Below are 26,562 nucleotides of genomic sequence, written 5' to 3'. Positions count from 1 at the left end.
AGAGATGGGCACTCAGAAACGCGTATTTAGGAAACACATTAGATCAAGGTAGACCTATTTAACATAAGTACTGTGCAGTACACCACACTGCTCACAGCTTAAATTCAGCTTGTTTTCCACAAAATAAAACCCTAACAACCAAATAAAATTAGCATTTTCATCAAGGTTGAACAATACTAATTGTTTTCTCTGATAATGGTGAATACTGCTTTGATAAGAATCACCCGCATTTGTACCGTTTTCTAGACATGTCAGCAGGACATTCTGTGGGACACATCACATGTTTTTTGCCAGAAAACATTAGCTACAGTCAGAGCTATTACTTCACACCTAAATATCTATCATGCATAGCATTTCCTGGGACCAGGACAGTGCAGACCTCTGGAATTAGGGATAGCCTGTAAATTGTTTAAAGCTACCACAGTTCATGATGAAAAGCATATAAGAAAGAAATTGCATAAGGCAACTGACCAGACTTTTCCTGTGTTGCACCTGAAGGATCACCAAGTCTGGCTCTGCTTTGACAGATGTACACAAAAATTTGGGTACGTTCATTCACACCTACTCACATTTTCAGAAGCAGAGAGTACAGAAATCATCCAAGGATGCTGTGCATGCTTGCGTTAACCACAGAAGACAAGGTCAACAAACAATTAAAATGTTGAATTCTCCTTAAATGCATAAAGATGGGTCTAGTCTAGGAAGCAGGTGAGTATAATTTCCATTGATGTAATGATAGATCACCAGTAAGCTGCAAGGCTCTGGTGACCTCCTTGTGCTACCTAAAAGAGCTAGATTACACTTAATCTTTACAGAGTGAGACTAGACTGAGCAGTACCCCTCAGCTACCTCCAGAGAAATGTTTTGATGGAGAATATTTTTTTTTCCCCCCAAAGTGAGTTGAGACAGAGGTGTCAAAATAGCTGCCCTCCCGCCAGTAGCAGTATGCTCTCTGTATTCTGCATTCTTCCATTGGTTCCAGAAGGGCTCCTATTCCCACTACAATCAAATCATGCAATTCTCTCGGCTAGACTCACAGAGCCCCAAGGGCAAAGTATTAATTTTCTGAATCAGGATCAATATACTGCACAATAATTTTCCATGAATTATTTATTTTTTAAAAAAGAATATGCTAGCAAGCCCTTTGTTGCCTGCATCTCCTTTCCCCCAACTTTCTGCAAGAAGCCCCTGCAATATGACATATCTAGGTGGCACTAAACAATGCAGCTGTTAACCTGGCCTGCAAAGGGTAACAAATTGCACCTAAGCTCTAAAATTCCACAAACCTGCAATTATACCCAGTGGAGTAAAAACGAACAAGTAACCGTCTCGTTGCCTTTCAGCAGTGACATTACGTCCCTGGATGCCATGGAGATAGTCATTAATGCCAGGCAAACCTGAAGGAGCAGGAGGCCTTGCTTTCAGCTACTATGGGCACATTTGTAACAATATGGGAGTTCTACAAAGTAAGGGGACTTTTTTTTTTTTTCTTTGTTAAGCTTCTTTGAAAATATTTGTAATTAGAGAGCTTTTTACTATTATTTTGGTAATGATCAACTGCCACATAATACTGGGAAAATGTAATGAATTCACATTAATATAAAGCCAACTAAAGGAAAAAAATAAGAGAAGCCTACAAAGATCAAGGAAAATGCTTACCAAGTTACTGAGACCAGATGTTTTTTTTTAGTGTCTGAGGCTAGTCAGGATTCAACGTTTTTCTTCCCATAAGAGAAGTTACTTTTATGCAAAGGCCCTTCTAGCTCTAGCTTGAAAGTGAGAGTTTGATTTATATCTCAAAATCATCCGCCTAGCCAGGCTTCAGTAGTTCTCTCTAATGATATACCAACGATTTGTTGGATGGTTGTCCACAACATGGATGGTGGTTAGCATACGCCTTAACTGCTTCCTTTATATGTTCACACATACAAGTGAGCACAGCTAACCCAAAGGAATGTTCTCTGCGTTTTAGCCCTCTTTTTTCATTGTCCCTCATAAACATTAAAAACTGTGAACAAGCTTGTAAGAATGGTTTCAGCATGAGGAACAGGTGGTGGTAATGTCGGTTAAGTATCCCTGTAGGGAGAAGACTGGAAGCCTGCTGTAAATTATGGGGGCATTTCTGCTAGTGAAAAACTTGCTTTTCATTGATGAAGCCGAGTGCTCTTTGATGACAAAGCGATTGGGGAGCTTCAAATCATATCGCTAAGTTTTCTTTCTCTGTTTGTCTTGGAAAAACATTATTGCAAGCATATGCGCTTGCACATAGCGCTAACAAGTGACAGTGGCCTAGAAAGAATATATATATTTCTGCTTTATCACAAACTCAAGTTGAAGAGTGCCATACTCTTGATACTTATCCAGATGAAATTCCCTGTATATTTATAACAGAGCTACCTCACTTAAATACATCCCATTGAATGTAGGAAGCAAATTAATTTTGCAGTTTGGAAAAACACCTCCTAAATAATCAGTGGGATCACAACTTTGTCTTATACATCATAAAGTCCCAAATCTAATGCTCTAAATGGGAGTATCCTTGAAGAATCACGCCTATAGTTTCCAAGCCATGCCACCAAAGTCCTTTTTGAACCTGCAATACTTGTTCCCTACTCTGCAGCTCTAAGATTGTAAGAGATCTCCTCCATTGAGGACCTGAGGGGGGCAGAACACCACCTCCCACTCCAGCAGAGAAACATTTCCTGCTAATGTATTTTTCTGGGGCAGTACCACCCCTATGCTTCAGTAATGTTTTGATAAGTAAATTGAAATTCAGTGGAAAATATAAATCAGGTGCTTTTCTTTCACCCTTTTTTATCCACTTTAATGGTTGCAAGGCATGGAACCACTGTTTTAGTAGTTCCTTTGGAAGTCCGTTGTATATTCGTTTCCAATTACTCTCAATACACTCCAGTTCCCAAGGTTCGAGTTTCAGCTATAAGGAGAGTCCATTTCTGTAGATTAAAACCCAAAACATATCCCCACCAACGTGATTCCTACAGGAGAACCCTCTGAATACTGCTATCACTGACCTTTGTGCCCGGTCTGTTATCTCCTCCTCCAGATCCAGCAGGCGTGCTGCCTGAGCCATCACCTTCTTGCTGCAGGGCAGGGATTTGAGGTGCAGAATGAGCAAACCAAGGCAGAACTTGCTTCCCATCTCCTCCAGCTCTTGAGTTCCCAGCTGCAAGCCCTGATGGAGAGGCGCAAAAAGGTTCAGTGCCGAGTGTACATTTCATGATGACATGGAAAGGGTCAGCATTCCTCCTTCCATTCCGCATTAGGGGTTAATTCACATTTGCGACGTATGGAAATTTGCCCACAGAATTATTTGCAAAATTAACTGACAGCAATTGGTCTACAGAAGCTGTTCTAAAATAGCCTCTACTTTGCAAATGGGCAAACACAGGCAAATAGTTTAACTACCTCAACTACCTTTGCAGAAGTCATCATTGTAAGAATTAGACTCACAGCCCAGGAGGATCTCACTGTAAATCCACATTTACAAATCATTAGGACTTGTTTTTTCTTTCTTTCTGTAGACAAGTCCCCTCCCTAAGCAACAGGGAAAAAAATAGGTCCTAAGATTTTAAACACTGGGCAGTGACAAAGATAAAAAAGGAAACTGTGGGGGGTGGGGAGAGAAGGGGGAAAGAGATCTTTAACAAGTTATGAATTGGTTTTTAAGAAAATCAATTGTAAAGTAATTGCAAAACAACAAACACCTCTAAGGAATTTCTCAGTCTATTAAAAGCTGATGTCTTTCTAGCAGAGACAAGCAGAGACAGAGAAGCACAAAAGGTTTGGATTATCAATGTAATCTTTCAAGGGAGAACTCATCCAAGGTGTGGATCCTTGCTTGGAAGAACCATGATTATGAATAGTCCGAATTTGTTTTTTCACTAATTAAAAAAAATAAAATAAAGATCTAGCAAAGAAGGAACACACCGAGGACCTGCATGGGAATAAGTCCATGTCTGACATCGATGTCAGTTTCATACAAGCAGTGAGAGGGCAGGAGATAAACAAAGCTCAGATATACTGGAAAGAAACTAAGAAACTGCAAAATCCCTCATCTTTGGCATTCAGTGACTGAATCATGTGTAGTCTTTAATGCTAACACATCAGGGGTTGAATCAATTGCTGAACAATTGCTGCCTCTCCCAGTACCAGCCCTATGTGCTTTTGCAGCACAAAACATCTCTTCAGCTCCATCTCCAAGACCGTTTCCTTAGCAACTCTCAGGAGTCCACGCTCACGGGGCTGGCACTAGCCTTATGCGTGGTGTGAGCGCTGTGCCGGCGTGGCCCGAACTTGACTCTCTACTAGGTATTTGTTAGTGGACATCTTAAGGGTAATGAAGCCATACGTGCTCTGGTAATCCATGACAGGAGCCTGAGCTCTGATATCATGCCGATTTTTATATCTTGTTTTTCAGTGTAAAGTTGTTACATTTGTAAAGTGCTTTGGGATCCTTGGGTCCGAGCAGCTCTGTAGAGCTGAAAGATTATTTCTGAGCCAAAACCAGGCAGGTGGATGGAAGAAAGGAGATTTCTCACATAAACTTCTGCAGCTCTCTTGTAAAGCTTTTTTTGTGCTTTTTTGTTAGAGGAAACAGGCTGCTTGGACAGGATGAAAACCACTGCTTCACCTCTAAGAGTTCAGCCCATACGAATATCATCTAGCATTACAAACACCCTATCGAATAAGAAATGCATTTTCATATAGTAATGATATTGTAATGCTGTTTCCTTTCTGAGACCCTGTGAGCAAAGCATGAATCTGTAATTATGATGATGAACATGAACACCACAAAATAATACAGAGCTCAAACATATACTGAGTGGCTGGACAACTAGATAAGCACAGGACCTGCCCAGAAAAGCACGCAGAGAATCCAAGAAAACATAGCTGCAGCGATAGGCAGGGTCTAAGGTCTCTGGAGTACTGACTTCTGCTCTCAGAACAGTCTCAAGTATTTTTATCACATTGGGCAAATGTCTGACACCATTTCTTCTCTCCATCCCATTCACCTCCATTGCAAGCCTTAGGTACAATGAACTGTAGCAATAATTAATAACAGTAAGAAAACAGAAGGAGAGGTTTATGGGAACAAAGGGTCATTAACACAAAACAATGAGAGTGCTTAGCAGCTCTGCATAGATTCCTAAATGTTGTATTATTTTACTTTAAAAGACACAGGATATTTTAGTGTGGCAGAGTTACAGCCGGCAGACAGAAGTGGTGACATTTCTGAGCGAAAAATATATCATTTCCACAGCAAAAGTTATTTTCTCAGGGGCAAAAAATACAAAGAACATCTCATGGCTTTCCCTGGGGTGCATCTCAGGGTCTTGCTTCCAAGATCAAGGCAACATACTAAATACCTATCAATCCAGGAGATGTGAACAGTGACTGTGTTAAAACTCAGCCTGTGGCTTTATGATTCCCTGGAGCTTTATTCAGGATATGAAGAGGCCTTAAGAAACTATGAGCAGAGAAATAATAATAATAAAACTATAATACAGCTCAGAAACCTCAGACAGTAATTGCTCACGCACTGAAGTTAGCTGCTGTACGATGGACCCATATTGCTTTGATACCAGACAGCTCAGGAGTAACAGCTGGAAACCTCAGCTAGAGGATTACTTGTTAACATACTTTATTCACTTCAAACAGACAGACTTTTATTTTTTAACTCAGATAATTCTCTCTCTCCCCTTCCTCCCTCCTCAGCTCTCAGCAGAGGGTGGAGCTGGAGATGTGTAGCATGACTACCATTAACTGAAGCTGTTGACAGAACTGACATATCAAACTAACGTTATTGATGGCATCTGTCAGTAATGCCAGGAGCTGGTGTAGTGGTTAATAATTGGTCCCACTTGCATTGTTGAAAGGGAAGCCTGGTCTCCAGGCATTTCCCTTGTAGCTGTGCAGCGCACACAGCTGTAAAAACTTTGAGATTGCGCCTACAAACTCAGAGTTGTGAAAATATTTTACAAGAAATGCAAGAAAGAAGAAAGGAATGGCAGAAGTGGTGCGCTTTGGCTTGGTGTAAGAAGCTGGTGGAAAGCATATCTCCACGGCAGGGAAGCTGTCTTGCTTTTACATATAGTGACACTATACGGTCCGTTTGTCACAGCTGTGCAGGAGGAAGCTGCTCTGTGTGACGGCATGTCCCCTGCAGTGTCCTGCCACTCTGGATTCTCGGTGACCCCATCTTTCTCCCTAGCACAATGCTTTACAGCTCTGTCCTCCTCTGGACACATCTGTGCGAGCAGCGGAGCATGGTGCAGAGTATTCCAAGCCAGCAGAATCTAAGTAAACTCTGAAGCAGGAAACAGTATCTGCACCAGAAAGCTGCAGACAAGCTCATCAGTCCTAATTAGTCCAGCCTCAGAAACATACTAACAAAACTATCCTACTTTGATGATCAGCTTATATCTCCACACAGTTTCTGCTTTCTGTTACATGAAGGTACCAGTGTGGACCAGCATCAGCTTGATGCATCATGCTCCACTGCACGATACAAATTGGTCCCACGGGTCTTGTCATGCAGTCTTTTGCAAGCATCATGTTAAGGGATAATAGGTTAATTTTTTCCTGGCTGTTACAGAGACTAATGGAGCTAAACAAATTTTCCTAATCCTTTTTTCACATTGTCAGCACAGGAGAAGCCAACACCTAGTAACAGTTCAAGTTTTGGACATATTTATTTTCCATGGGAAGAAATAAATTTCAGAGGTAGGCAACACGGCCAATCAGATGAATGAAACAGACAATTGGTCTATTAAATCTTAGTCTTGTTAAACCAATTAATTTCTTGCCTTTTCTGCCAAAACCATTGCTAGCATAACTGCTGGGACAGTAGGATTCTCACATCTCTCAGTTGACACCATCTCAGTAATAGGAAACTGGGGAGCACAAAATAAACCTACTCCTTGACTTATCACTTCACCAGGTTGTTGTCAATACAAATTTTCCTAAACAAAATTGATCAAATAATGCTGGAAAAACAGTTCATTCATACTCAGCACTGATGCATCAAATAAATATCCACAACTAAATGTTTCCAGTATCTCTCATCTTGCCCTCAAAATTCTTCACAGGCTAAATGACAATGCAATGGAAAAACTTTGTTATTCGTTACTCATATGCTTTAAATACTCCCACAGCCAAAGGCAGCAGTAGTTTCATAACACAGAGATTGTTGAAGAAGGTGGAAGAAATCCGGAAGTTAAATGAGAAATTTCTCCACAAGAGTAACAAAGTAAAGTTATAATTGGAAAATGCTAATAAACACAAGTAGACGGAAGATTTCGGAGTGATCAATTGTTCCCTAAAAGGGATCTTTGACAGGCAACACGGCCACTTCAGTGGCCTCTCCCGCTTTTGGTCACTGTTCAGTCCTTGGGGCAACAGCTTTTCCCTGCAAATTCACTTCCAGTCAATACATATACATACACACTTACAGAATATTTTCTCCATCTCGATAGCTTTACACATGCACAACGGTTATGCCCTAAGGCTGGGTATAAATAAATTGACAGTCTGGTTTCTTACTAATTTCATCAGTGAGCTCTCTCTCAGAATACTAATAGAAACCATTTGGAGGCTCTAGAGGATAAAACAGGGAGCTGAATGAAACATTTGGTGCCTGGTGTCTGAAGCCTTAATTTTACTTTGGGTCAGCACTTAAGGTTACTGTCCTTTCAACCCCCCGTGAATCAAAGTAGGCAGACACATGCCAGGGAACTGGCTGTTTAGACAGCTGAGACAGTAGGGAACAAACCAGGTTTTCTTGTGCCCCGGAGATGCCTAAGTAGCAGGTATGGTATGCAAAATAGATTGAGTGGAGGGGAAGGGAATTTGGGCCAAAAGATTCAGAGGATGAAGCAAGCCAGAAAAGGCTGAAGAGTGAAATAAAAAATAGGTTAGCAGGAATTTCTAGAAAGAAAAATGAGAGGGACTGGAGCTTGAGACAGAAGATAAAGAATGAGAGAGATAAAAGGATGAGAAAGAAGGAGGGGTTGCTGGGGTCGATGAATGCTGATATAGAGGAATGATAACAAGAGGAAGCTAGTGGAAAACCTCTACCCCCTTTTCACCCTTGGAGAGGTGTGCCTCACTGAACATCTGTCCTCATACAACTGGTACTTTGGCCCACATGGTTGAGGGAACAAGGCCCAGCCTGCTTTAAACCCCCTCACAAAACTTTTGCTGAACTCAGCTGGTGTTTTGGCTGAGCAAAGTTCTTGGGTACAGAAGCAATAGAAGCAGGTTTTTTTTTTTTTTAATCATTCAAATGGACTCTCTTCCCTGGTTAAAAATATGTATGTTACAGGCAACACAGGAATGGATTGAATAGGAAGATGAAATACCTTCTCTCTCTGATCTGCTGGAGAAAGAGTCCGGAACACCTGCTCATAGGAGAACTGGTGATTTAGCAAACAAAACTTGTGGCCAAGTTCTCCAGCAAAACAATTCTTTAGATTATTAATTCGCAGGTCTACTGTGGGTAAGGGTTTCTTCCTTTCCACTGTGCTGACTAGCTATTTGTTTCACGTCCCATCTCCACACCTTCATTCAGTATTTCTACAGCTGCCTCCCCATTCTTTCCCTCCACCCTTCTCTCCTTCCCGCTCCTCCCTCAGTGTCCTTTTTCCCTTCCTTAATCAGCTTACATGAATGACTCCATTGCTCAGCACATGGCAGGCTCATCATATACTGGAAGAGCCAAAGAAATTATATGTGTTGCATTTGCCAGCCTCAGCTAGCTACTGTGCTGGCCACTCTATCCCACACACCACTCCCTTGTATTTTATAACAACAAATTGCAAACTATGCAAGATGGGGACAGAGGTGGATTTAATTTCCCACCTCCCCAAAGACTGCACACATCCAGAGAGGTACTAGTTGGATAGGGAATACTTCCAGGTCCATCGGATGCTGTTCTGCATTGCATACAAGACTGGAGGAGTAGAGGGTACCAGAAAGCCAAGCTTTGACAGAGTGCTCTTGGGCAGCACCAGGGCAGACTATACTATATAGGTTGTTGTTTGTGTGTGGTTTTTTGGTTTGGGTTGGGTTGGGTTTTGTGGTGGGTTTTTGCTGGTTTTGGGGGTTGGTTTTTTTTTGTTTTGTAAGCCATAATTGTTAGGGTGGTCATGTTTGGAACAAAAGATTAACAAAAAGAGAAAGAGAAATGAGGATGCACTCCCCTAAGCAGACAAATCATATAGGAAGAAGCTATTCTTTGCAGAGTTCTTGCTTTCTATTAGAAAGTTAAGTAGTACATTGGTTTTCTGTCTCATTCATTACTGTGTGGACACGCTAGGAACTATTTTTAGGCTCTGGATGAACCTGGACTAGCATCGACAGAATATCCCTCTCTTTGCAGACACTGAGCAATCATTCACCCCTCTCACAGTGTCTTTTCAAACAGAACTGAAGAGGCTGAGTGAATGATATGCCATGCCAGAAAACGAGCATTTTGGAAAGAATCTGCATTGTTTCACAGTGACAGGGTCAGGAGTATTTCAGTTTCAATCTACAGACGTGCAGACAGTTTTGGGGAAGAGAAGCCTGCTGCACCATCCAATGAAGAAGTCTTTGGAAGTTGACAGTCCAGAGGGCAAGTTTTTGATAGTAGAGCTAACAAAAATCATGGACAATGCTATTTTTTTTAATTTAAAAAAAAAACCAAAAAACACCAAAACACACCAACAAACCAAACTAAAACACAGTGCAAAACCCCCAACACTCTGATTTCTAAAGGACAACAAATGCTCTTCGAGGATGCTTAAACCTCCTGCCTGGCAGACAGGGGACAGAGCCAGGGAACTGTTCCAAGTCGGGTAGGGATTCTGGGGCAGTGTGTGTAAAGAAAAAACAATTACCTTATGTTGGTGACAATCAAGTGCTTTATTCAAGCAAACACCTTTCTCCCCCATGCTCCCAGTATTTGCAACAGGTTAAGTGGTGTCACCCCATCTGACAGTGCCTTGAAAATTCATTGGTAGTCTATCCCTGACTTACTTTCACATACCTACTTTTTCCTGCTATCCGAGCACTGTGGAACCTGAAACAAGTCACAGACAAGTTATAGCCTGAGATATCCAGAGATTAAGTGTGGAGGTGGGCTCAAAGTATGTCTCAAAATCTGTGTCAAATGAATTAGCTCTCAAAGAAGTCTGGAAAAAGCAAGAAGCTGAAAATTTTGCAAGTCCTAAATTGCCAGCCTAATCCTTGGATCACTTTTCTCTGTCCTCTATTCCACTTAAAAGTTTTGCCTGTGTAAATAACCTCAGTGTACAGAAAAGTGACCAGATTCCTGGCCCACCAAAGCCTTATTTTCAGCTATGAATTTAACCAGTTTGGCCGTATTTCACCATAAGTATAAAATAATTTTCTAATCCTGGCTGGTGATCACCACATGCCTTAGAACAAAATGATTTATTATACTTATAACTTTATTCTGGCTAATGTAAATGCAGATGCTATTCATAGTGTCTAACCCGCTTTAAAAATTCTTAATAAGGTATTTGTCTTCATAATGCCATCCACTATGGGGATGTCCAGGTTGATTATGTGTTACATAAAGAATCAATTATTGCATCTTGATTTCATGAAATGGCCACATATCCTTGTATTATATTACACAACACTGTTCGATTTCTGTATGGCTTTAAAATAAAGTATTTAAATTAGCAATACTGGGAACTTCCAAAGTAGTTTATATCTTAAAATTAACTGTGCTATAAACTGCAATAGAGGAAACCTTACAGTCTTTTCCCTCTCCCCCCAATAAAATATACGCTATTCTTCCCATCACAGAGGTGATGAAAGTATGTATTCACCAAAATGACACAGCAAGGCTAGTGAGCTTTTACTCCCCGTTTAAAATGAGACCCCAGGATCATGATACCTCTCATTTTTGCACCAACACAGGGACTGAAGCACTAGATTCAGTGAGAAGCTGACACAGCATGACCCAGACATCCCTGTTGCTCCAGCCCGGTAACACCCTGCCCCACATGATCTCTGCCACCCTGCTCCCATGCCAGCACATTATGGAGACTAGCAGGCCAGTGAAACTGTCTCCTGGCCCAGCAGCAGTGTTATGTAGATGGGAATCCAGTGGGCTGGGGAGCCTGGTTCCTGCTGCACTGCCACCAAACATCCACGTCATGGCAAAGCCTCTCCCCAGCACCGCGCTTAGTGTTACTTCTGTGCTCTCTGCACCATAACGCTTTATTCCTTCCCTTTATAACACAATAGCTCTAGTATCCCTAATGTTTTCCCCATACTGAAGCTGCCTTCCAGGCCACCAAACACTTTCATCTGCTCCCTCTAGCTCCTCTTTATCACTGCTTTGCCTCTTACAAAAGGAACAACCCATAACAAACTACTCCACAGGAGGTATCACCATTCATGTCTACAGGGATACTACAACATCTTCCAAGCCTATGTCTTTCTTCACACATGCAGACATCTTACTTTTTTCTTCATTGCTGCTGCTGCACGTGGCACACACATCTTCATCAAGCTGTCTTTATAATAGCTACTTATGTTTTCCTAGACAGTTAGAGCTAATTCAGAGCCCAACCACGTATCTGAATGCTTTAAACTATTCCTTTAAACATGCTTTACCTGGCCACTGCCTATGTATTGTCTTCCATTCTAGTAACCACATCCTTTCAGTCCTCCTTCCTACTGTGTAATTTGTATCATCTGCAAACAGTAAATCTTATTATTTTACTGTTCTCTTTGCCTTCCAGTCATTAAAATTATAAATACTGGCTAGCACCAATTCAGAGTGGCAGCTGGAGTCACATTACTATCAATTTCTTTCCATCCCAAGGATGCTTATGTATCCAACCTACTTTTTTTCACCCTTTTAACTAGTTTTTGACTACACAAACAGTCCTTTTTGTGTCTCACTCCATAACCTCCCAAAATTTCTGAATGCCTTTTTTTTTTTTGCAGGAGGCTCTCTTTTTATCAACCTGACTCATCTGGGATGCCCAGCAATCCAATTTGCATGAAAATTAACCTTGGTTCACCCTTGAAAGCCACTGTTGAAACTTTATATACCATGTCTCCTTTTGTCTTCCAATCCCTGTACCTCTTTAAAAAAAAAATCCACCATATTATCAAGGCACTATTAATACTCTCAGTCATTGGGTCTCTTTATCTTTGCATTACTCCAGTGCCTTTTTTTTGTGGTTCTTTTCTGCCATGGAGTAAGTTTTGAAACATACGGAATCATAATAAGCACCTTGATAAACATGTTTTAGACAGTCAACTATCAAGTCTGCTGGCCATTTTTAATGAGGTTGGTTTGGTTTTTTTTTTTTTAGTAGTTCAAATCCCTTGTTTCTCAGTTTCGTTACAACTCCTAGAGGAACAAAATCTGGGCTTCACCTGATTCTGTGAGTTATAACCTTAGCCTAATATAAAATAACACAGCAGATAACCTGCAAGCATTTTTTCATGTGTAAAGGAGCTGACGCGGTACCACAGCACATCGCTTTGTTCCCATCCTGGCTACCTACCAGGCTCTGCCAACGTACTTGTGGCTCCAGGGCAGCACAAATAGCTCCAGAATGCATCCAAATCTCAGCCTACACAATCTTTTATTATTCCAGTCCTGAGGGTCCCATATTTTTTTCCAGAGCCATTTTGACTGTGCCTTGAAGCATACTTCTTTCTTCCAGATCTAAGTTTGCCCTTCACAAAATCACTCATTTCCTTCTGCCAATGGCCTCAGAGCAGAGCTTCCACCTGGTGATGGTTTTCCTGCCCAGACCACATCACATGCCACATGCCAGCTTCCCTGGTGGAATAATTGCATGCATGTGTTCATGATAAAATTATCCTGAGACCCTCTTTGTGTTGGTCTCCTTAACAACTTTAAGTAGGTCCTCACACAGAGATCCACAGGTGAGAGGTAAGGACACAGAAACATCTACAGCTCTGTGCCTTCCTCTCCTTTTCCAATTTTCATCACACTAACCTTTCACGCACTGTATGTCCATCCCCTTATGCTGATACAACTCAAGAGCTACCTGAGACTTTTTTCCTAAATTATAAATGGCTCCCCCCAGGCTAATTTCTTTTTTTCCATATAACAAATTCTCTTTGGTCATCTTCAGCAAACACCATCAAAGCTGTCCTCCCCACCTGTCACTCCCTACAACCTCAGGATCAGTGACAGAAAGCAGCTATGATTCTACAATTTATTGTATTAGCACTTCTAAAACAACAAAGCAGTCATTGATTTTCCAAGCCAAAGGCACATGGGAAAGCACAAAAAGCATCTATGCCCAGCTTAGATCAGAGAGGAGAGAGACACCACACAGGAGAGGGCTTCCCCCAGCCTAGTAACTGCTTCCTTTGAAGCTGAAGGACGGGAGTACAAGCAAAGGGATACTGTTGGCTGTTTTCTTACAGGTGTGAGCATAATCATTCTGACACAGGACCCTTCTTGCTGCTTGTCACACTTAACAGAAAAATGGACAATAACAGTGAAAAATGTGTCTCTTTTTTCTCTTTCTTTTGAATACTCTGTACTAGCCACCTAGAGAATGGCTGGTAACATTGAGGGTAATTCAGGTAAAGTACTGCAGGACCATCTTTGATGTCTGCTCTGATTTAATATAGGCTCGTGTAACGAATATGTAATACAATGATACCATATAAAGAGTTAAAGAACACATGAGAAGGCTGGGTCAAAAGGAGATTTTACCAGACGGCCCAAGGGCAAGTCACTGATCATTTCATTAAGAGTCTGGGTTAGGAAGGACATCCCTCACTGGGAGCTGGGAACATGGACTCCACAGTCAGAAATCAAACACAGGGAAGTTCTTTCAGGTGGCAGCTGCCATCAGCTGCTAACCAGGGTTTAAAGGTCTGCAGAGTCCAAAGGCTCATTTTATCACCGGTCCACATGTCCAGCGATACAAAGTAAACTGACAGCCACTAAGATGGCTGATGGATAGCTTTTACCTTAATTCTGGCTGTAAAAACTATGATTAAAAAGGAAACAAAAATGGAGATCAAACCCGAAGCTTCTACTTTATTACAGGAGAGATGAACCTGTGGTGCTTGTCCATGGGAAACTGACCAGCAGCATGCAGAAGATTTTAGACATTCGGACTTACTTACTAAGGAGGAGTATCAGTTAGACCTGGCAGCTGGATGCAGACCTTTGCAAACCACCTATATGCCTTTTCCCCTATATAATCCCACCAGCATAGGCTCAGTTTAACATCTCCACTTACTATGCTTTTGGAGAGAAAGAGAAAAAGAAAGCAGGTCTTTGAAGACTGTAAAGAACAGACTGAAGAAAGGGAGACAAGATCAGAGAGACAGAGCTAGGGTGAGGGGGAGGCAGTTATCTCTAACAAGTGGGATAACTGACGTGACTCACAAAAGCAGCTTACATTTCCCCTTGTTCTGCCGTGGATATTTCCACGTTGGCTTTTTTGGAGATGGAGACCAGCAGGAAGCAAATGCATAGCAGCTGATAAACACTTCACCTCCTAGAGCATCAGGTGAGAAGCATACAGGCCTTGTAAAAATAAACTACAAGTCTCCGAGTCTTTGAACCTAGTGACTGTTCACAGCAAAGCAGGCAAACCTTTATGAGCAGAGAAGATGCTGACTCCAGATTACAGCCTTTCAGGATTTCTCATTTTGCAGCTGTACCACCTGAGAAAATTTGCATAAGAACAAGCTGCTTTTTTCTTAGGAGTCCTTTTCAACCTGCTTTTATGATTTCTACTGAAAATGATAATCCTCTGTTTGTGACATTGCAATCATTTCTACTACAATCAAGTGTTCTGCCCAAAAGGAGGATTACAGCTTCAGTTTGGGGAAGCATACAGACTTCAGAGGAACAACGCAGCCAGTTTCCAAGCAAATGACCTTGGTAATGGAGAACAAAAGATGACAAAGATACAAAACCAACACTACATATGATCAGATCTGCCACTTCCGAGAGGTACCCGATGCCCTTTAGGTTCATAAAAAATGGCGTTTCCTACAGATGTTTGTACGATAGAGTTGGAAAAAGCAGCAAAGAGACATTTCTCTTTGCTGTGCCACTCCAACATTAACTCATATTTTTCCTTTGACAGGCTAGTAATGTTTTAAAACTGAACATCAGAGATACATATACAGAAAATCCACTGCAGTACACAACTCCATCCTTTCAGCAAGTGTCCTGTGAGGAGGAGCATCACTGCACATGGTGCTGAATGTCAAACAACTGGCTTAAATCTGTGCCTCTGGCAGCTGCGCTGAAATCCAAAGAACAAACAGTTAAAAAAAAAAGAAAAAGGTCTTTGTTTTTCCTCTTTTTTTTTTTTTGGCAAGAACATAGTTTAGCATGACTCTCCACAGAGCAATTTGCATGGGATTACCCACAATGCAGTGCATTATGGTAATACACTTCAACCTCTGATGCATATTAGACTGACAGTGTTAAAAATCTGTCGAAGGAAAAATAAATGATACAGGAAAATGATGGTGTAAGACAGGACAGTAAGTGTTCTGCACTTGTGCAATCTGCCAAAATTCACTCTAAAATTGGCCTGCGAAAGAGAACAAGAGTATTGTGTACTCAGAACAGCTTTAGGGAATGTTCCCAGCTCAAGCAGAAAACAATACCTGACTGAGACACGGATGTAATCACGGTGAAATGGGAAGTACAACAAACCAGAACTAAGAGCTGAATAGGAGACAAGGAGAGATTTTCTTCATTTCTTTGATTTCCCACTGGGTAGCAACCTGGGGGGAATATTCCCTCTTGCTTATCCAAGGATGGTTTGGTTCACTGCGCTTCACCAGACAATTTGCTCACTCTGCCTTCTGCTCCTCCCCAAGCCCTGCTGCATCTTCTGATGCTGGTAGCAACACCTAATAGATCCTGGACAGTCTCTGTGTTCAAAAGCAGCTGTCTCGAAACACTGAGCTCCAGAGCTATATCAGTCACAGAAACCAAACTGCCGGCATCTCCTTCCTGCAGTCATGGATGGCTACTCTGCCCTTCAGCTTCACCAAGGGAACAAAAACTCCCTAACATTTTCTAACATGGGTCTTGCACTTTCCTATAAGAAACAGCCATAGGAAAATAATACCAAATGTAACTCTCCCCTTCAGTCAATTCCACATACTGTTTCCCTAGTAATTCAAGTAATCAGATATTAGTCCCCAAATCCCTAATCAAGGGATAAGTCTGTTTTGGTATCCAGTGAAGAGTCATTTAACTGGCATTGGGACTTTTCTGCAAAGCTTTCAGACAAACAAGGGCAAAAGATGCCAAGGGGGGAACAAAGCATAGGGTTGGCAGAGGGGAGGGGATACAGCGAGAAGCATATTTCCCACCTAGGTCTTTTCACTAGTTCTCTCAAAGCGGAGTCACAGGAAAAAGAACAAAAATAAGGCTGAGGCCAAATTATATTTGCTGAAGAGGAGTTATAGAGATTAGCGTATTAATTAATCAAGACAACAGTGTCAGCAAGGGCCTGACCTTTATTCCTGCTCTAGTAACAGCTTTGCCCCTAGTGACTTTCGGCTTGCTTGCTAAAGCCATTTAGATACATCCCTCAATTAATCGCAGGGTACCCTCTGGGAGATGGGAGAGCAGTACTGCAAGCTGCAAGCAGGATGCTGAATCAGAGGAGGAGTAACCTAGTCAAAGGCAACTTGTCAAGGGCATTGGCAGAGCCAGGGAGAGAGCCCACAATTCTCTTTACCTCTTGCACTTCATCTCTCACTGCTAGGAACAAAATAGTTTGAAGCTATTAATCTGGCATTCTGCCATACTTAAAAAAAAAAATAAATTAATCATAGACCAAGAAGAAATAAATATTAAGTTTCAAATAAAACCCACACAAAATCCAAAGAAAAGAGTGTTTTAAAAAGCACTTGTATCTTCTTTTTGTAATAAACCAACAGCAATACACGAAAACTCACTTAGACAAAATGACAGATAACTGCTGAGTGCAGGACAGCAGTCAGATCTTCAGTTACCCCCTGCTTCTCACTTTCTCCTGAGACTAAGCCCTTCCCTCAGGCAGATTAGCTGCCCATCCCCATACTCTGGGGAGCCCACATTCCTTTACTTAATGTCTGTCATACAAGAGGTTCACTCTTAGCTTCTTGAGTACCAGCCTGAGGACAGACAGGTCCAGCAAACCTCTGAGCACCACTGTCACTCTAACGAAGAGCCTCCAACCTCTAGCAGGTGCAGCTGGATGACGGAATACAAGGAGACAGGGAGCTGCTGCTGTCCCCACACAGCAGAGGCACACAGGGGTGGAATCTGGACAGGCTCAGGGAGACAACATGACCATAGGCTTTCAGGCAATAGGAGGACTAAAAAGCCATGTGAGTTCAGGAGGGAGCGGTGATGCTCAGGGATGGCAGGAGATGGACGCAACACTGGAAGATATCTGCTTCTATCAGAATAGTTGTTATTACAGCAACTGAGAACCTGTCTCTGGTTTTGCTTCCCAAGCAAAAGCAACAAACATATCTGCCTATCAATCTTCCCCACAGGCCCCATCAGTCTGGACTCTGACCCATGGACTGTCTTCACCTTGGACCTGCCTGGTCACTGCAGACCTACCAAGAGATTGCTAAGCTGAACCCAGTCACCATCACTGGACCTGATCCTGAATCACTGGCTTGACCTTGGATCTGTTTCATCACCATGAACTTGTCTGGTGACTTGTCTGGGCTGAACCTGACTGTCCTTCACAGGCCTGGAACTCACCTTGCTCGGGAGCAGCAGGACAGGGCCTTGGCTGGCAAGGAAAGACATCTGGTATTAACTTCATTTCTCTCATTGCTATCACTGGCCTTAATTCTTTCCTCGGTACAGGCACTCCAAACTGTCCATCTCAACCAGAGATAAGCAATAGTGCAGAAGTTGTAGCTCAGACAAGAGAAACGGGTCCCTCAATGGGTCTGTCTATCACTAGCTGAGCTGAACCTGCCTGTCCCTTCCATTTCAGTTCTACAGCCCTTCACATTCCATCCTGATGCTGGGGAAGTCTCAGACAAGAAGGGTCATGGTGCCGATGGAAGCTGGACTAGCACATACTCAGCTTTTTCCCACACTCCTCAACACAGCAATTACAACTTTCTAAACCACAGCCAGATTAAGACCAACCTCACTGCATGACATTACACATGCTTGTCCAACACCTTCCTGTCCTTAAGTAGCTAACACATACCACCTCTCAACCATCACATTGGAATTGGATCTAAAAGCTTTCCAGTACAGATAAACCTTTTAACTTCAGGTGCCAAATTAATTTTTGTTAAAGCCAACAGGGTTACCTCATGTTAGAATCCAGCTACAAAAATAGATTTTTTTTTTTCCTGTTCCCTAGCTATTGTTGGCAAACATTAGTTCTAGTGAAAGAAGCTATTTCTGAACTTTTATTGGCAAGTCTTATGTTCAGAGACTAAAGAAAGGAACTGGCTGACAGTGGAAAAAATGTTAGACATGACTTCCAAGAAATGCCAGTTTCTGCCAAGATCTTATCCACATTTCTCTGGAAAAACAAGACAAAAAAAAACCCCCACCAAATGCATTATTAGCTGCTACTAGTAGAGTTTATATCTGTGAGGATCAGTGTGAGAAAAAGGCACATATGGGAAGTTCTGTCTCAGACTGACAATCAGCTGCATGGTCACTGCCATAGATGCCCTTTTATACTAATTTCATCTGCGCCTCTTCTTTTGCAGAGGAAAATCCCCTGCTTCTTAGTACAAAATGAATGCTAACCACAATTGAGATTAAGTTGCTAGAAGATTTTTGGACATCATATTATCTCCCGCTTGAGCTGATGCGCACTCATCAGACACGCTCATACATCTGTGTATATACACACACACACACAATCGCAGATGCACAAGGACACATTTAAGACACAGGTACTATGACAAGAAACACCTATTCATAAGTACACAATTAAAATAATACGTTCATCAGAAACACCATTGCACTTCTGCACACTTGAAGGTCTGAGAGAACATGTTTTGGACTAGTTCCCATACTCTCATGCATGTACCCACATTCAACTGTAGTCATTCAACACACACTGCCAAGTTTGCGCTCACAAATATTCACTGCACATAAACACCCCACCAGTAAAAACACTCACCTAATGTGTGATTCAGAAAAGTACAGGCAGGTAAAGGGAAACACACAAAGATTCATATCTGTATCTCTTGTAAATTCTGCACATGGTCTTCACGCATTTATTATCATCACACTAATAATTTCTAGTAATTAGTATTATAATAGGAAAGCATAAGAATGCAGATCTTGATTCTTTATAAGTAAATTAATTACACCCGGTAATACCTGTCACCTCCAATATATACAAAGAGATAGCGCAGAATTGTTTTCTATTTCCCAGGCATTTGCTTCAGTATAACTGGGATTTATTCATCAACAAGCTAAGAAAAAACACAATAAAAATGACTAAATGGAAACATAAAAATTAAGCCCTTTTACACAGAGCCAAGCTGAGCAGTACTGTTACCCAGACTCTTCCAGACCCCCTAATGAAAACAGGAAAATGATTGGCAAATTATTTGGAAAAAATATATCCTGTTCTTTTTCACTTCTTCATCTGTATGTGAACATAGTACACTTGTCAGCAAGCAATAGATTATGCAGGCTATAGTAATGCATAAACATGAAACTGTGCTGTGCTCTGTGACTCGGTGCCACTAACCCTGCCGTGCTCATGGTCCTCCACCCTAGTCTCTACCATTCTTGTTTCAGACTGGAAAATGCAACAGGTCCCACCTTTAGCAGGTCCAGCCCACTAATGAATTCCCTGCTGCAGTTCCCCTAAAGCCACTCCAAAGTCCCCTAGTCTGGTGTCAGCTTTAAGCTAAGGAATGGCAATACAAATATTCAGCTACTGCAAACATTCAAATCCACCTGTGATTGAACATCTCCTCCCCTTTTGTTCTGCCCAACTCTGCAGCCTCTCTTCTGCATCCAAAACCCACTAAGGATTATGTCCAATCAGCAAAGGAAAGTCTTCAGTCCCTACAGGTTCTTTTACCAGATCTGTAAAACCTGTGGCCACATACATTTAACAGGGGCAAAACATTCACTCCTAGACAAATAATAAGCTCACAGATGCAGGTCACATAAATTACATGTGAAATTATCCTCTCTGTGTACACTACTGCTGATTTTCCCTCTAAGGGAAAGCAAATTCTATACAATTTTATAGACTGAGTTCTCTATATATAACAAGTAATTTTGTGCTGCTGCACACAAAAGCATAACGGAGAAAAAAAGATCTTAAGGCTTTGTTTTTTCTTTTTTCCCCACCCTTTCTTTTTAAATTCAAGCACATATACATAAATGAGACGTGTTTTGGGGTTATGCCAAGCCTCTGTAGTATTGACACAGAAATATCATGGGTAAAACAGTTCTGGCTATCTTGGGAGCGTTCTGGCTGTCTCAAAGGGAAGGCCTCCAATTACTGATTCTGCCTTTTTGGAAGCTTTTTAAGGTTTAGATTCTGGATGAGGAGTTATGGGATCTCACATTTAATTCAGTTTATCATAGCTGTACACTCTCAAATTAAATCAGTGGAACTGACTGGAAAGAGTAGGATACTTAATGAAGCACCTTGGGGATTGAAATATCTGTTATTCAACGTTCATGAAATAAGCTTCTCCAAGATTTTACTCTGTCTTATTTCAACCAGTCAGGATCTGCAGCAATGCCAGCCTGACCTTAAATGCCATCTGGACTGTACTTACGTATTCTGAGCAGGCCTAGAAGAGCCACATGCTTCCCGTTCTTGCGATGTATGAGCAGTTAAGAAGCCAAATCTGTACCACAGTGAATCTGATCTCTCTTCAGGCTGTTCTTCTTTTAGGAACCCTTTCACATGAATTCGTAAATTTAACTGAGCTTTTTCTCTCCCAGAGAGCAGCACAAAAGATTATTACAAAGAGACAGAAAATACTGATTTCTCCTACTTTCTAGCAATGAATTCACAGAATATATCATTTATGCTACACCAGTCAATAGCAGATACTAAAATGTTAGCTGAAAACCCTGGAATCAAGTGTCTACCCTTGTAATTAGTATCAAACACATAAATAACAAGTCACCATTTACACATCTGTGGGGTACTGAGTATCTCTGAATCCGTGGGTTGAGGGTACTTAAACGGGATCTAACTCCCTATCTCCAGTTGAAATGATCTTGCTTTGTCCTGTCCTCCTCTGGCACAAAATCCATCCATGCTATTTCCCAAAATGTTTATGCTGAGAAAGACATTTCTAAAGAGCAGTAGAAGACCCTAAAGAAAGGCGAGAAGAGTTAAGGAAGGTATGGTGCGCTCCTTTCAACCTTTTGGCCAACACTGGATGAACAGTAAGGAGAAAACATTACAAGGGATTAGCTGTTTCCCCTTGCTCTACAACGTGACAGGGAACATCACCTCAAAGAAGCAGTAGCGCCAGGCATTGCCTGTGCTGTTTTCTTTTCCACTGTCTTGGTACCCCTCATACCAACAAGATGTCACTGAACCGGATCACACAGTGTGAGGAGGCTGCCCTATCCTTCTGATCCACCCTCAGCTGGCAGAAGGGATGGGACAAGACCTCGAAAGGCATCCATCTCCTCTGCTGTCCTGTGGGCTTCCATATGCAAGCAACACATGCAAGAATACCACTAATTAGTTACAAACGTAAAGGAACTCAAAGACCGATTTCTCCCCTAGCTTTGCGTTTACTAAAAGGTCACCAAGGAAGTGTGAATATTTTTCCTGTGAACAGAAATATCAGAAGGTAATGAAATCTGTACTCCTTCATTGCTGAATGCGTTTTCTTTCCAGTCTTCATTTAGAAACAAGCTCCCTTTCCCCTACTACAGACTCCCACACGTACTATGCAAGAAAGATTTAGCAGGAAGGCTGAGGGCTGCGCATCAGTGCCTTCTCCCCACCCTATGAGCACTAGCAACTGTGACAGCAACATACGACAGCACAATGTTGCAAAGTGCATCATCATTTTAGCTGCACCTAGCCGAATATAGACCCACAAGTAGCCCCACGTGCTATTACACAGATACACAAGATACAGAAACTTATATATTTCCAGCAATACTGATGCCAATTATACACCTTTTATGTTCTGCCTATAAGCAGAGATAAATTCACTCACGCACATACACCCAGTCTTGTGCACAACTTTTTCCAAGCATAGTATACAAAGATCCCCTAGTGTGCATACAAGCACACAGCCAGCTACAGCATATACAAATCCGCTTGAAAAGCATAATCATGTACATCCTATTACTCACCGGTGCTAACATGCCATTACAAACTTGCATGCTCATGTCTGTACTCAAACACACACCTCCCTGACCCCCACCTCTAGAAAGCAAGAAGCCTGGGAATCAATAACCACTTACAGCCCTTCAATCCAACACTGTCAACTTTGTTCTCCCCTGTTTACAGTGACAGACAAGCAGACTAAAGATACAGGACATCAGTATGCAGAGGAGGAGAGGTGGGCACTGTATCAGCATAAGAAGCAGGCAGACACTGCTGAATCCAGTAGAGGCTGTTCTTGCCTCCTGCAACTGAGCAGAGCTGCCACCATCCCAGAAACCTTCTGCTTTACTCCCAGGACATCAGTGTAAGCAGACAGAACAGAACAGGGCAATAAGCATGGGCCGTTTTCCTGAAATAATGTAATTGTACATAGGAAGATTCAGAAAGAATCCAATTCTGAAGCGTAAGCAATGATCTTGTCTATGTAAAGATGTGCTACATGATAAGCATCACACCAAAACAAATTGATACCATATCCTGCAGAGGAGACAGCATGAAACTAAATACACTTCAGGCACAGCAGGCTGCCTTTAAAATTGTCAGGGTGCTTTGCTGACCTTTTAAAGTGAATGAGCATGCAAATGCAGTGCACCTGAGAGTGGTCAATACCTGTGCCAATGAATTTCAACCAACTTTGCAGCATCCAGAATAACGAAAAAGCTGTCAGTACTCCCAAAATCTGATGGGTTCTAGTCATGCACCTTTTGTCACAGCCCACAGCCTCACCTGCACAACCAGCACTGAACATCCCAGCGCTACTCGATCTCAGCCCACAACACAGCTTTGTTCCTCACAGTCCTGAGTTTCACTGTATCTACATTCAGAGATCTCACTTCTGCATTATGAACAAATCCTATTATGCCAGGCTTGAATATCTCCTGGGCAGAGACCAGCATTAATATAAATATCATAATGGTTGTTTAATAAATGTATGATGCCTCCCGATCTATCTCGTTAAATTAACCACAGGAGTGAATTTTGCATTAGTCTTTACAAGGCCCATTTTCAAAGCTGACATTTAATACCAGGCCCTAGTACAAATCATACTTCAGGGTACACAAATTGAAGGATTTGGTGAGTATCTGTGAGGACTGAATGTGTGAAACCACAGAAGCATTTTTGGTGGCTTGCTGCAGGTATCCAGTCTGTGCAACACATTTACTTAGAGCTGATCAATCAGATAAGAAATTAAAGTCATTTCGGTGTACGTGAGGGTTGGCGGGGTTGTGCTTGACCTAGAAAAAGCTTCAGTGCTTTGACCCCTGGAAGCCCTTCCAATCACTAGGCATACTGGCTTGATCAGAAAAGTGACCTTTCCGTCCCTCTTTCAGAGCCAGCCCGAGCTCTGCTTTCAGATCCCATTTATTTCATTCTCCCTCACTGGAAAAGACAAAAGGGCTGCTCTTAAAAGGTCGTTGCAAAATTGGTGTCCAGCTGCCTACTGCAAAATCCATATGGGCCATCAGACTGCAGGGAACAGAGCCCATCGCATAGCATATTCGTTGCTTTCATCTTTGGTGGAAAGGTTCTTTCTAGTGGCGTAGGCTACAGCGTGCCTGTTCACCTGGGTGCAGGACAGCTGAAGGTTGTGAGCAAGGTACTGTCTCCCTTCTTCCCCATCATTACCAGCTGGTGAGGTATATATGCTCTGGGCCACTATGACATGGCTATACAGCCCTTCTTCCTAACTCAGACAACAGCCAGATCTAAGCTTATGACTTCTCAAGACTAGGAAGAAAAATATAAGGCAGGCAATAAAAATGGAACAGAAGGTATAATATAATGGAAAAAGAGTGGCAAAGTAAATACCTTCAGAAGTACTAGATTCCTTCTCCACTGTTTTCATGTAGAGATAGCTTTTCAAACCAAATGTCCTTTTCATGCAACTTTCAATTATCTTGCAAAAGAAAATAATTTTATAAACTACTAGCTTCCTCTCCCAACTGGAACAAGTCTCTGCACTTGCAAGCTTCTGGCCAACAGCTTTTAAAGGAATGACTGCAAAAAGAAAGTGTATCTTCCACTGAAGTGCAAACTGCCCTTCAGATCCTATGGCAAAAGCAAATCTATATATTTATCGTGAACGGTATTTTATAAAAAAGTGAACTCCAGCAGGAATAAGCAACTGTAAAATGGACAAAAATTCTGGGCTTTTTTAGCCCTGGTTGCACATAGCTGTATTTCTCTCTCAAGCTCATTTGCAGTATCTTCCTCAAACTCATTTAAAAATTCTTTCTCATTGTTGCTTTGTATGAATCTCTGATTCAATTTTACTGTGGAGTTCAGTCATTACTTCCAGCATCCCCATAGGAGACTTTCTGCTTTATTCCAGAAGCTAAGAAGAGGTGGGGCACAGTCGGAGATTTGGTTAGAAATGTTTCACAAAAGCTGGCTTTTTATCTAAGCCAAAACTTCTTTGTGAGCATATAACAGGTGAGAGGTGACTTTTCTCTGGAATTGCTGCTCAGCTCTCGGGTGACATTTCTGATCAGACCCTACAGGAAAAATACCCTTTCCAGTTGAGCTCCCCTCTTTCCTATGAACAATTAAGTATTAATTGGAGCAATGGTTTAGACTGGTTCCATTTCAGGTGAGTACCGCTGCTGCTGAGTTATAGAATTAGTGTCTTTCTGACTCAAGGAATATTTCAGTATTTACACAAGACACACCAATTATTACATCAGAAGCAGGGACAAGCTCAACACAGGACTTTCTGGTGGTCTAAGTGCTTGCTTTGAAACAGGCAGACTAGAATCTGAGTTTTCTTCCACCTAAAAGAGGGTAATGTTCTATTCCGTGACCAGCAATTTTTAATTTTTACAAGTTACTTTAAAAGGCTGTGTTTTCTTCCTAGCTCAAAATGGGAACATTAGCTTGAAATATCAAAAGATTTTAAAGACAATAACTGCTTTACACAATTATATATTGATATTTTTCTCTCCTGAGGTGAACAGTGCTGAAGAAATGTTGGTTGTGGTGATGATGATGACAACAGAAAAGGAGGTAAACCATCTTTGGATCTGTGTGTAAGTCTTGGTATCAGCCTGGTAAGACTTTGGTCTCTTTAAATCCAATCTCTAAAGAAAAATAGTTGCTAGGACTAAGCGGGCAGTCAACATAGCAGAAGATTTCCCATTTCTGGGGCAGAGGAACAAACTGAATCTTACAGATGCCAATCCATGGCAAATACAAGGGGTCCTGAAAAGAAAAAGCATGTTTCCTCTGCACCTAGTCCAGTGACCTAATAAATCCCAGGGGAAGACGTGATAAGGGAAATGATGATCAGTGTTTAGCATCATCATTATTGAGTGTGCCGAGGCTATAACGTACCATAATATTAGGAAGGAGCAACAACATAATGGCTAGAAAAAGAAATACCACTAACAACTTAAAGGTACTACTTTAGTAGGTGTATCTGTTTAGCAATATTATCAATGCAATAATTCTTATAACAGTGTTCTAGAGCTTATTTTCTAGTTACGGTACCAAACACTTACTTACAGTTCTTGGTATTGACTGCCATGAATTTTTACTTTTTAAGTTTCTTATATTCATTTCTTACATTGTATCAGCTGGTATCTGTTTTCCCTGGGGGGTTTGTTCAGTGACAATAAATCTGTGCTAGTACCCCTCAGAAGATTATTTTCATCAGCCATATTTAGGAAAATTACCTTTGCTTTTGTCTACTCATTACATTCAGAAATAGTAGTAAACAGTTAGTGCCAACAAACAAGAAACTGAGACTGAAAATAATAGAAATCTCACTATAATAAATCTATTATGTAGATTTTTCCATCAATATTATGATTCACAGTCCTCTAATTATTGCCTTCTTTTTGCTACTGAACCAGGATCAGCGTTAATTGAATATATCCTCAATTCTTGATTAGAGAATTGTGCCTTTTTAGATATGTAACAAAACCTTTTTTTAAAAGGACTCAATTTTTATTCATAATATTTCTGTAGAAATTTTTTCTCTTGTGGTCTGCTTTACCTATAATATTTTCTCAGATCTGGAAAACCAGCCATTATTTAGGAAAAAAAAAATAGGAACACTTGTTAATAGGAACACTGTCCTCTGCCCATATTGAATGTAATTGGGTCATGATCACTGGTGCCTAGGTAACCGCAAACTCCCACACCAAAGACTAATTCATCCTTT

General features: G+C 41.5%; 1 protein-coding gene across 1 annotated transcript in view; it reads right to left on the bottom strand.

Annotated features, from left to right (window-relative positions):
- Positions 1–26,562, bottom strand: part of AGBL1 (ATP/GTP binding protein like 1) — a 332,766-nt gene that overhangs the window by 86,772 nt on the left and 219,432 nt on the right. The window contains exon 22 of the mRNA XM_037393817.1: positions 3,033–3,193. Coding sequence (XP_037249714.1) covers positions 3,033–3,193 — 161 coding nt within the window. The remainder of the gene's footprint in view (positions 1–3,032; positions 3,194–26,562) is intronic.

This window comes from Falco rusticolus, chromosome 7 (genome assembly GCF_015220075.1).
Source record: "Falco rusticolus isolate bFalRus1 chromosome 7, bFalRus1.pri, whole genome shotgun sequence".
Taxonomy (NCBI): domain Eukaryota; kingdom Metazoa; phylum Chordata; class Aves; order Falconiformes; family Falconidae; genus Falco; species Falco rusticolus.
Note: the sequence above shows the minus strand (reverse complement) of the source record. Positions and strands in the feature narration are given on the sequence as shown.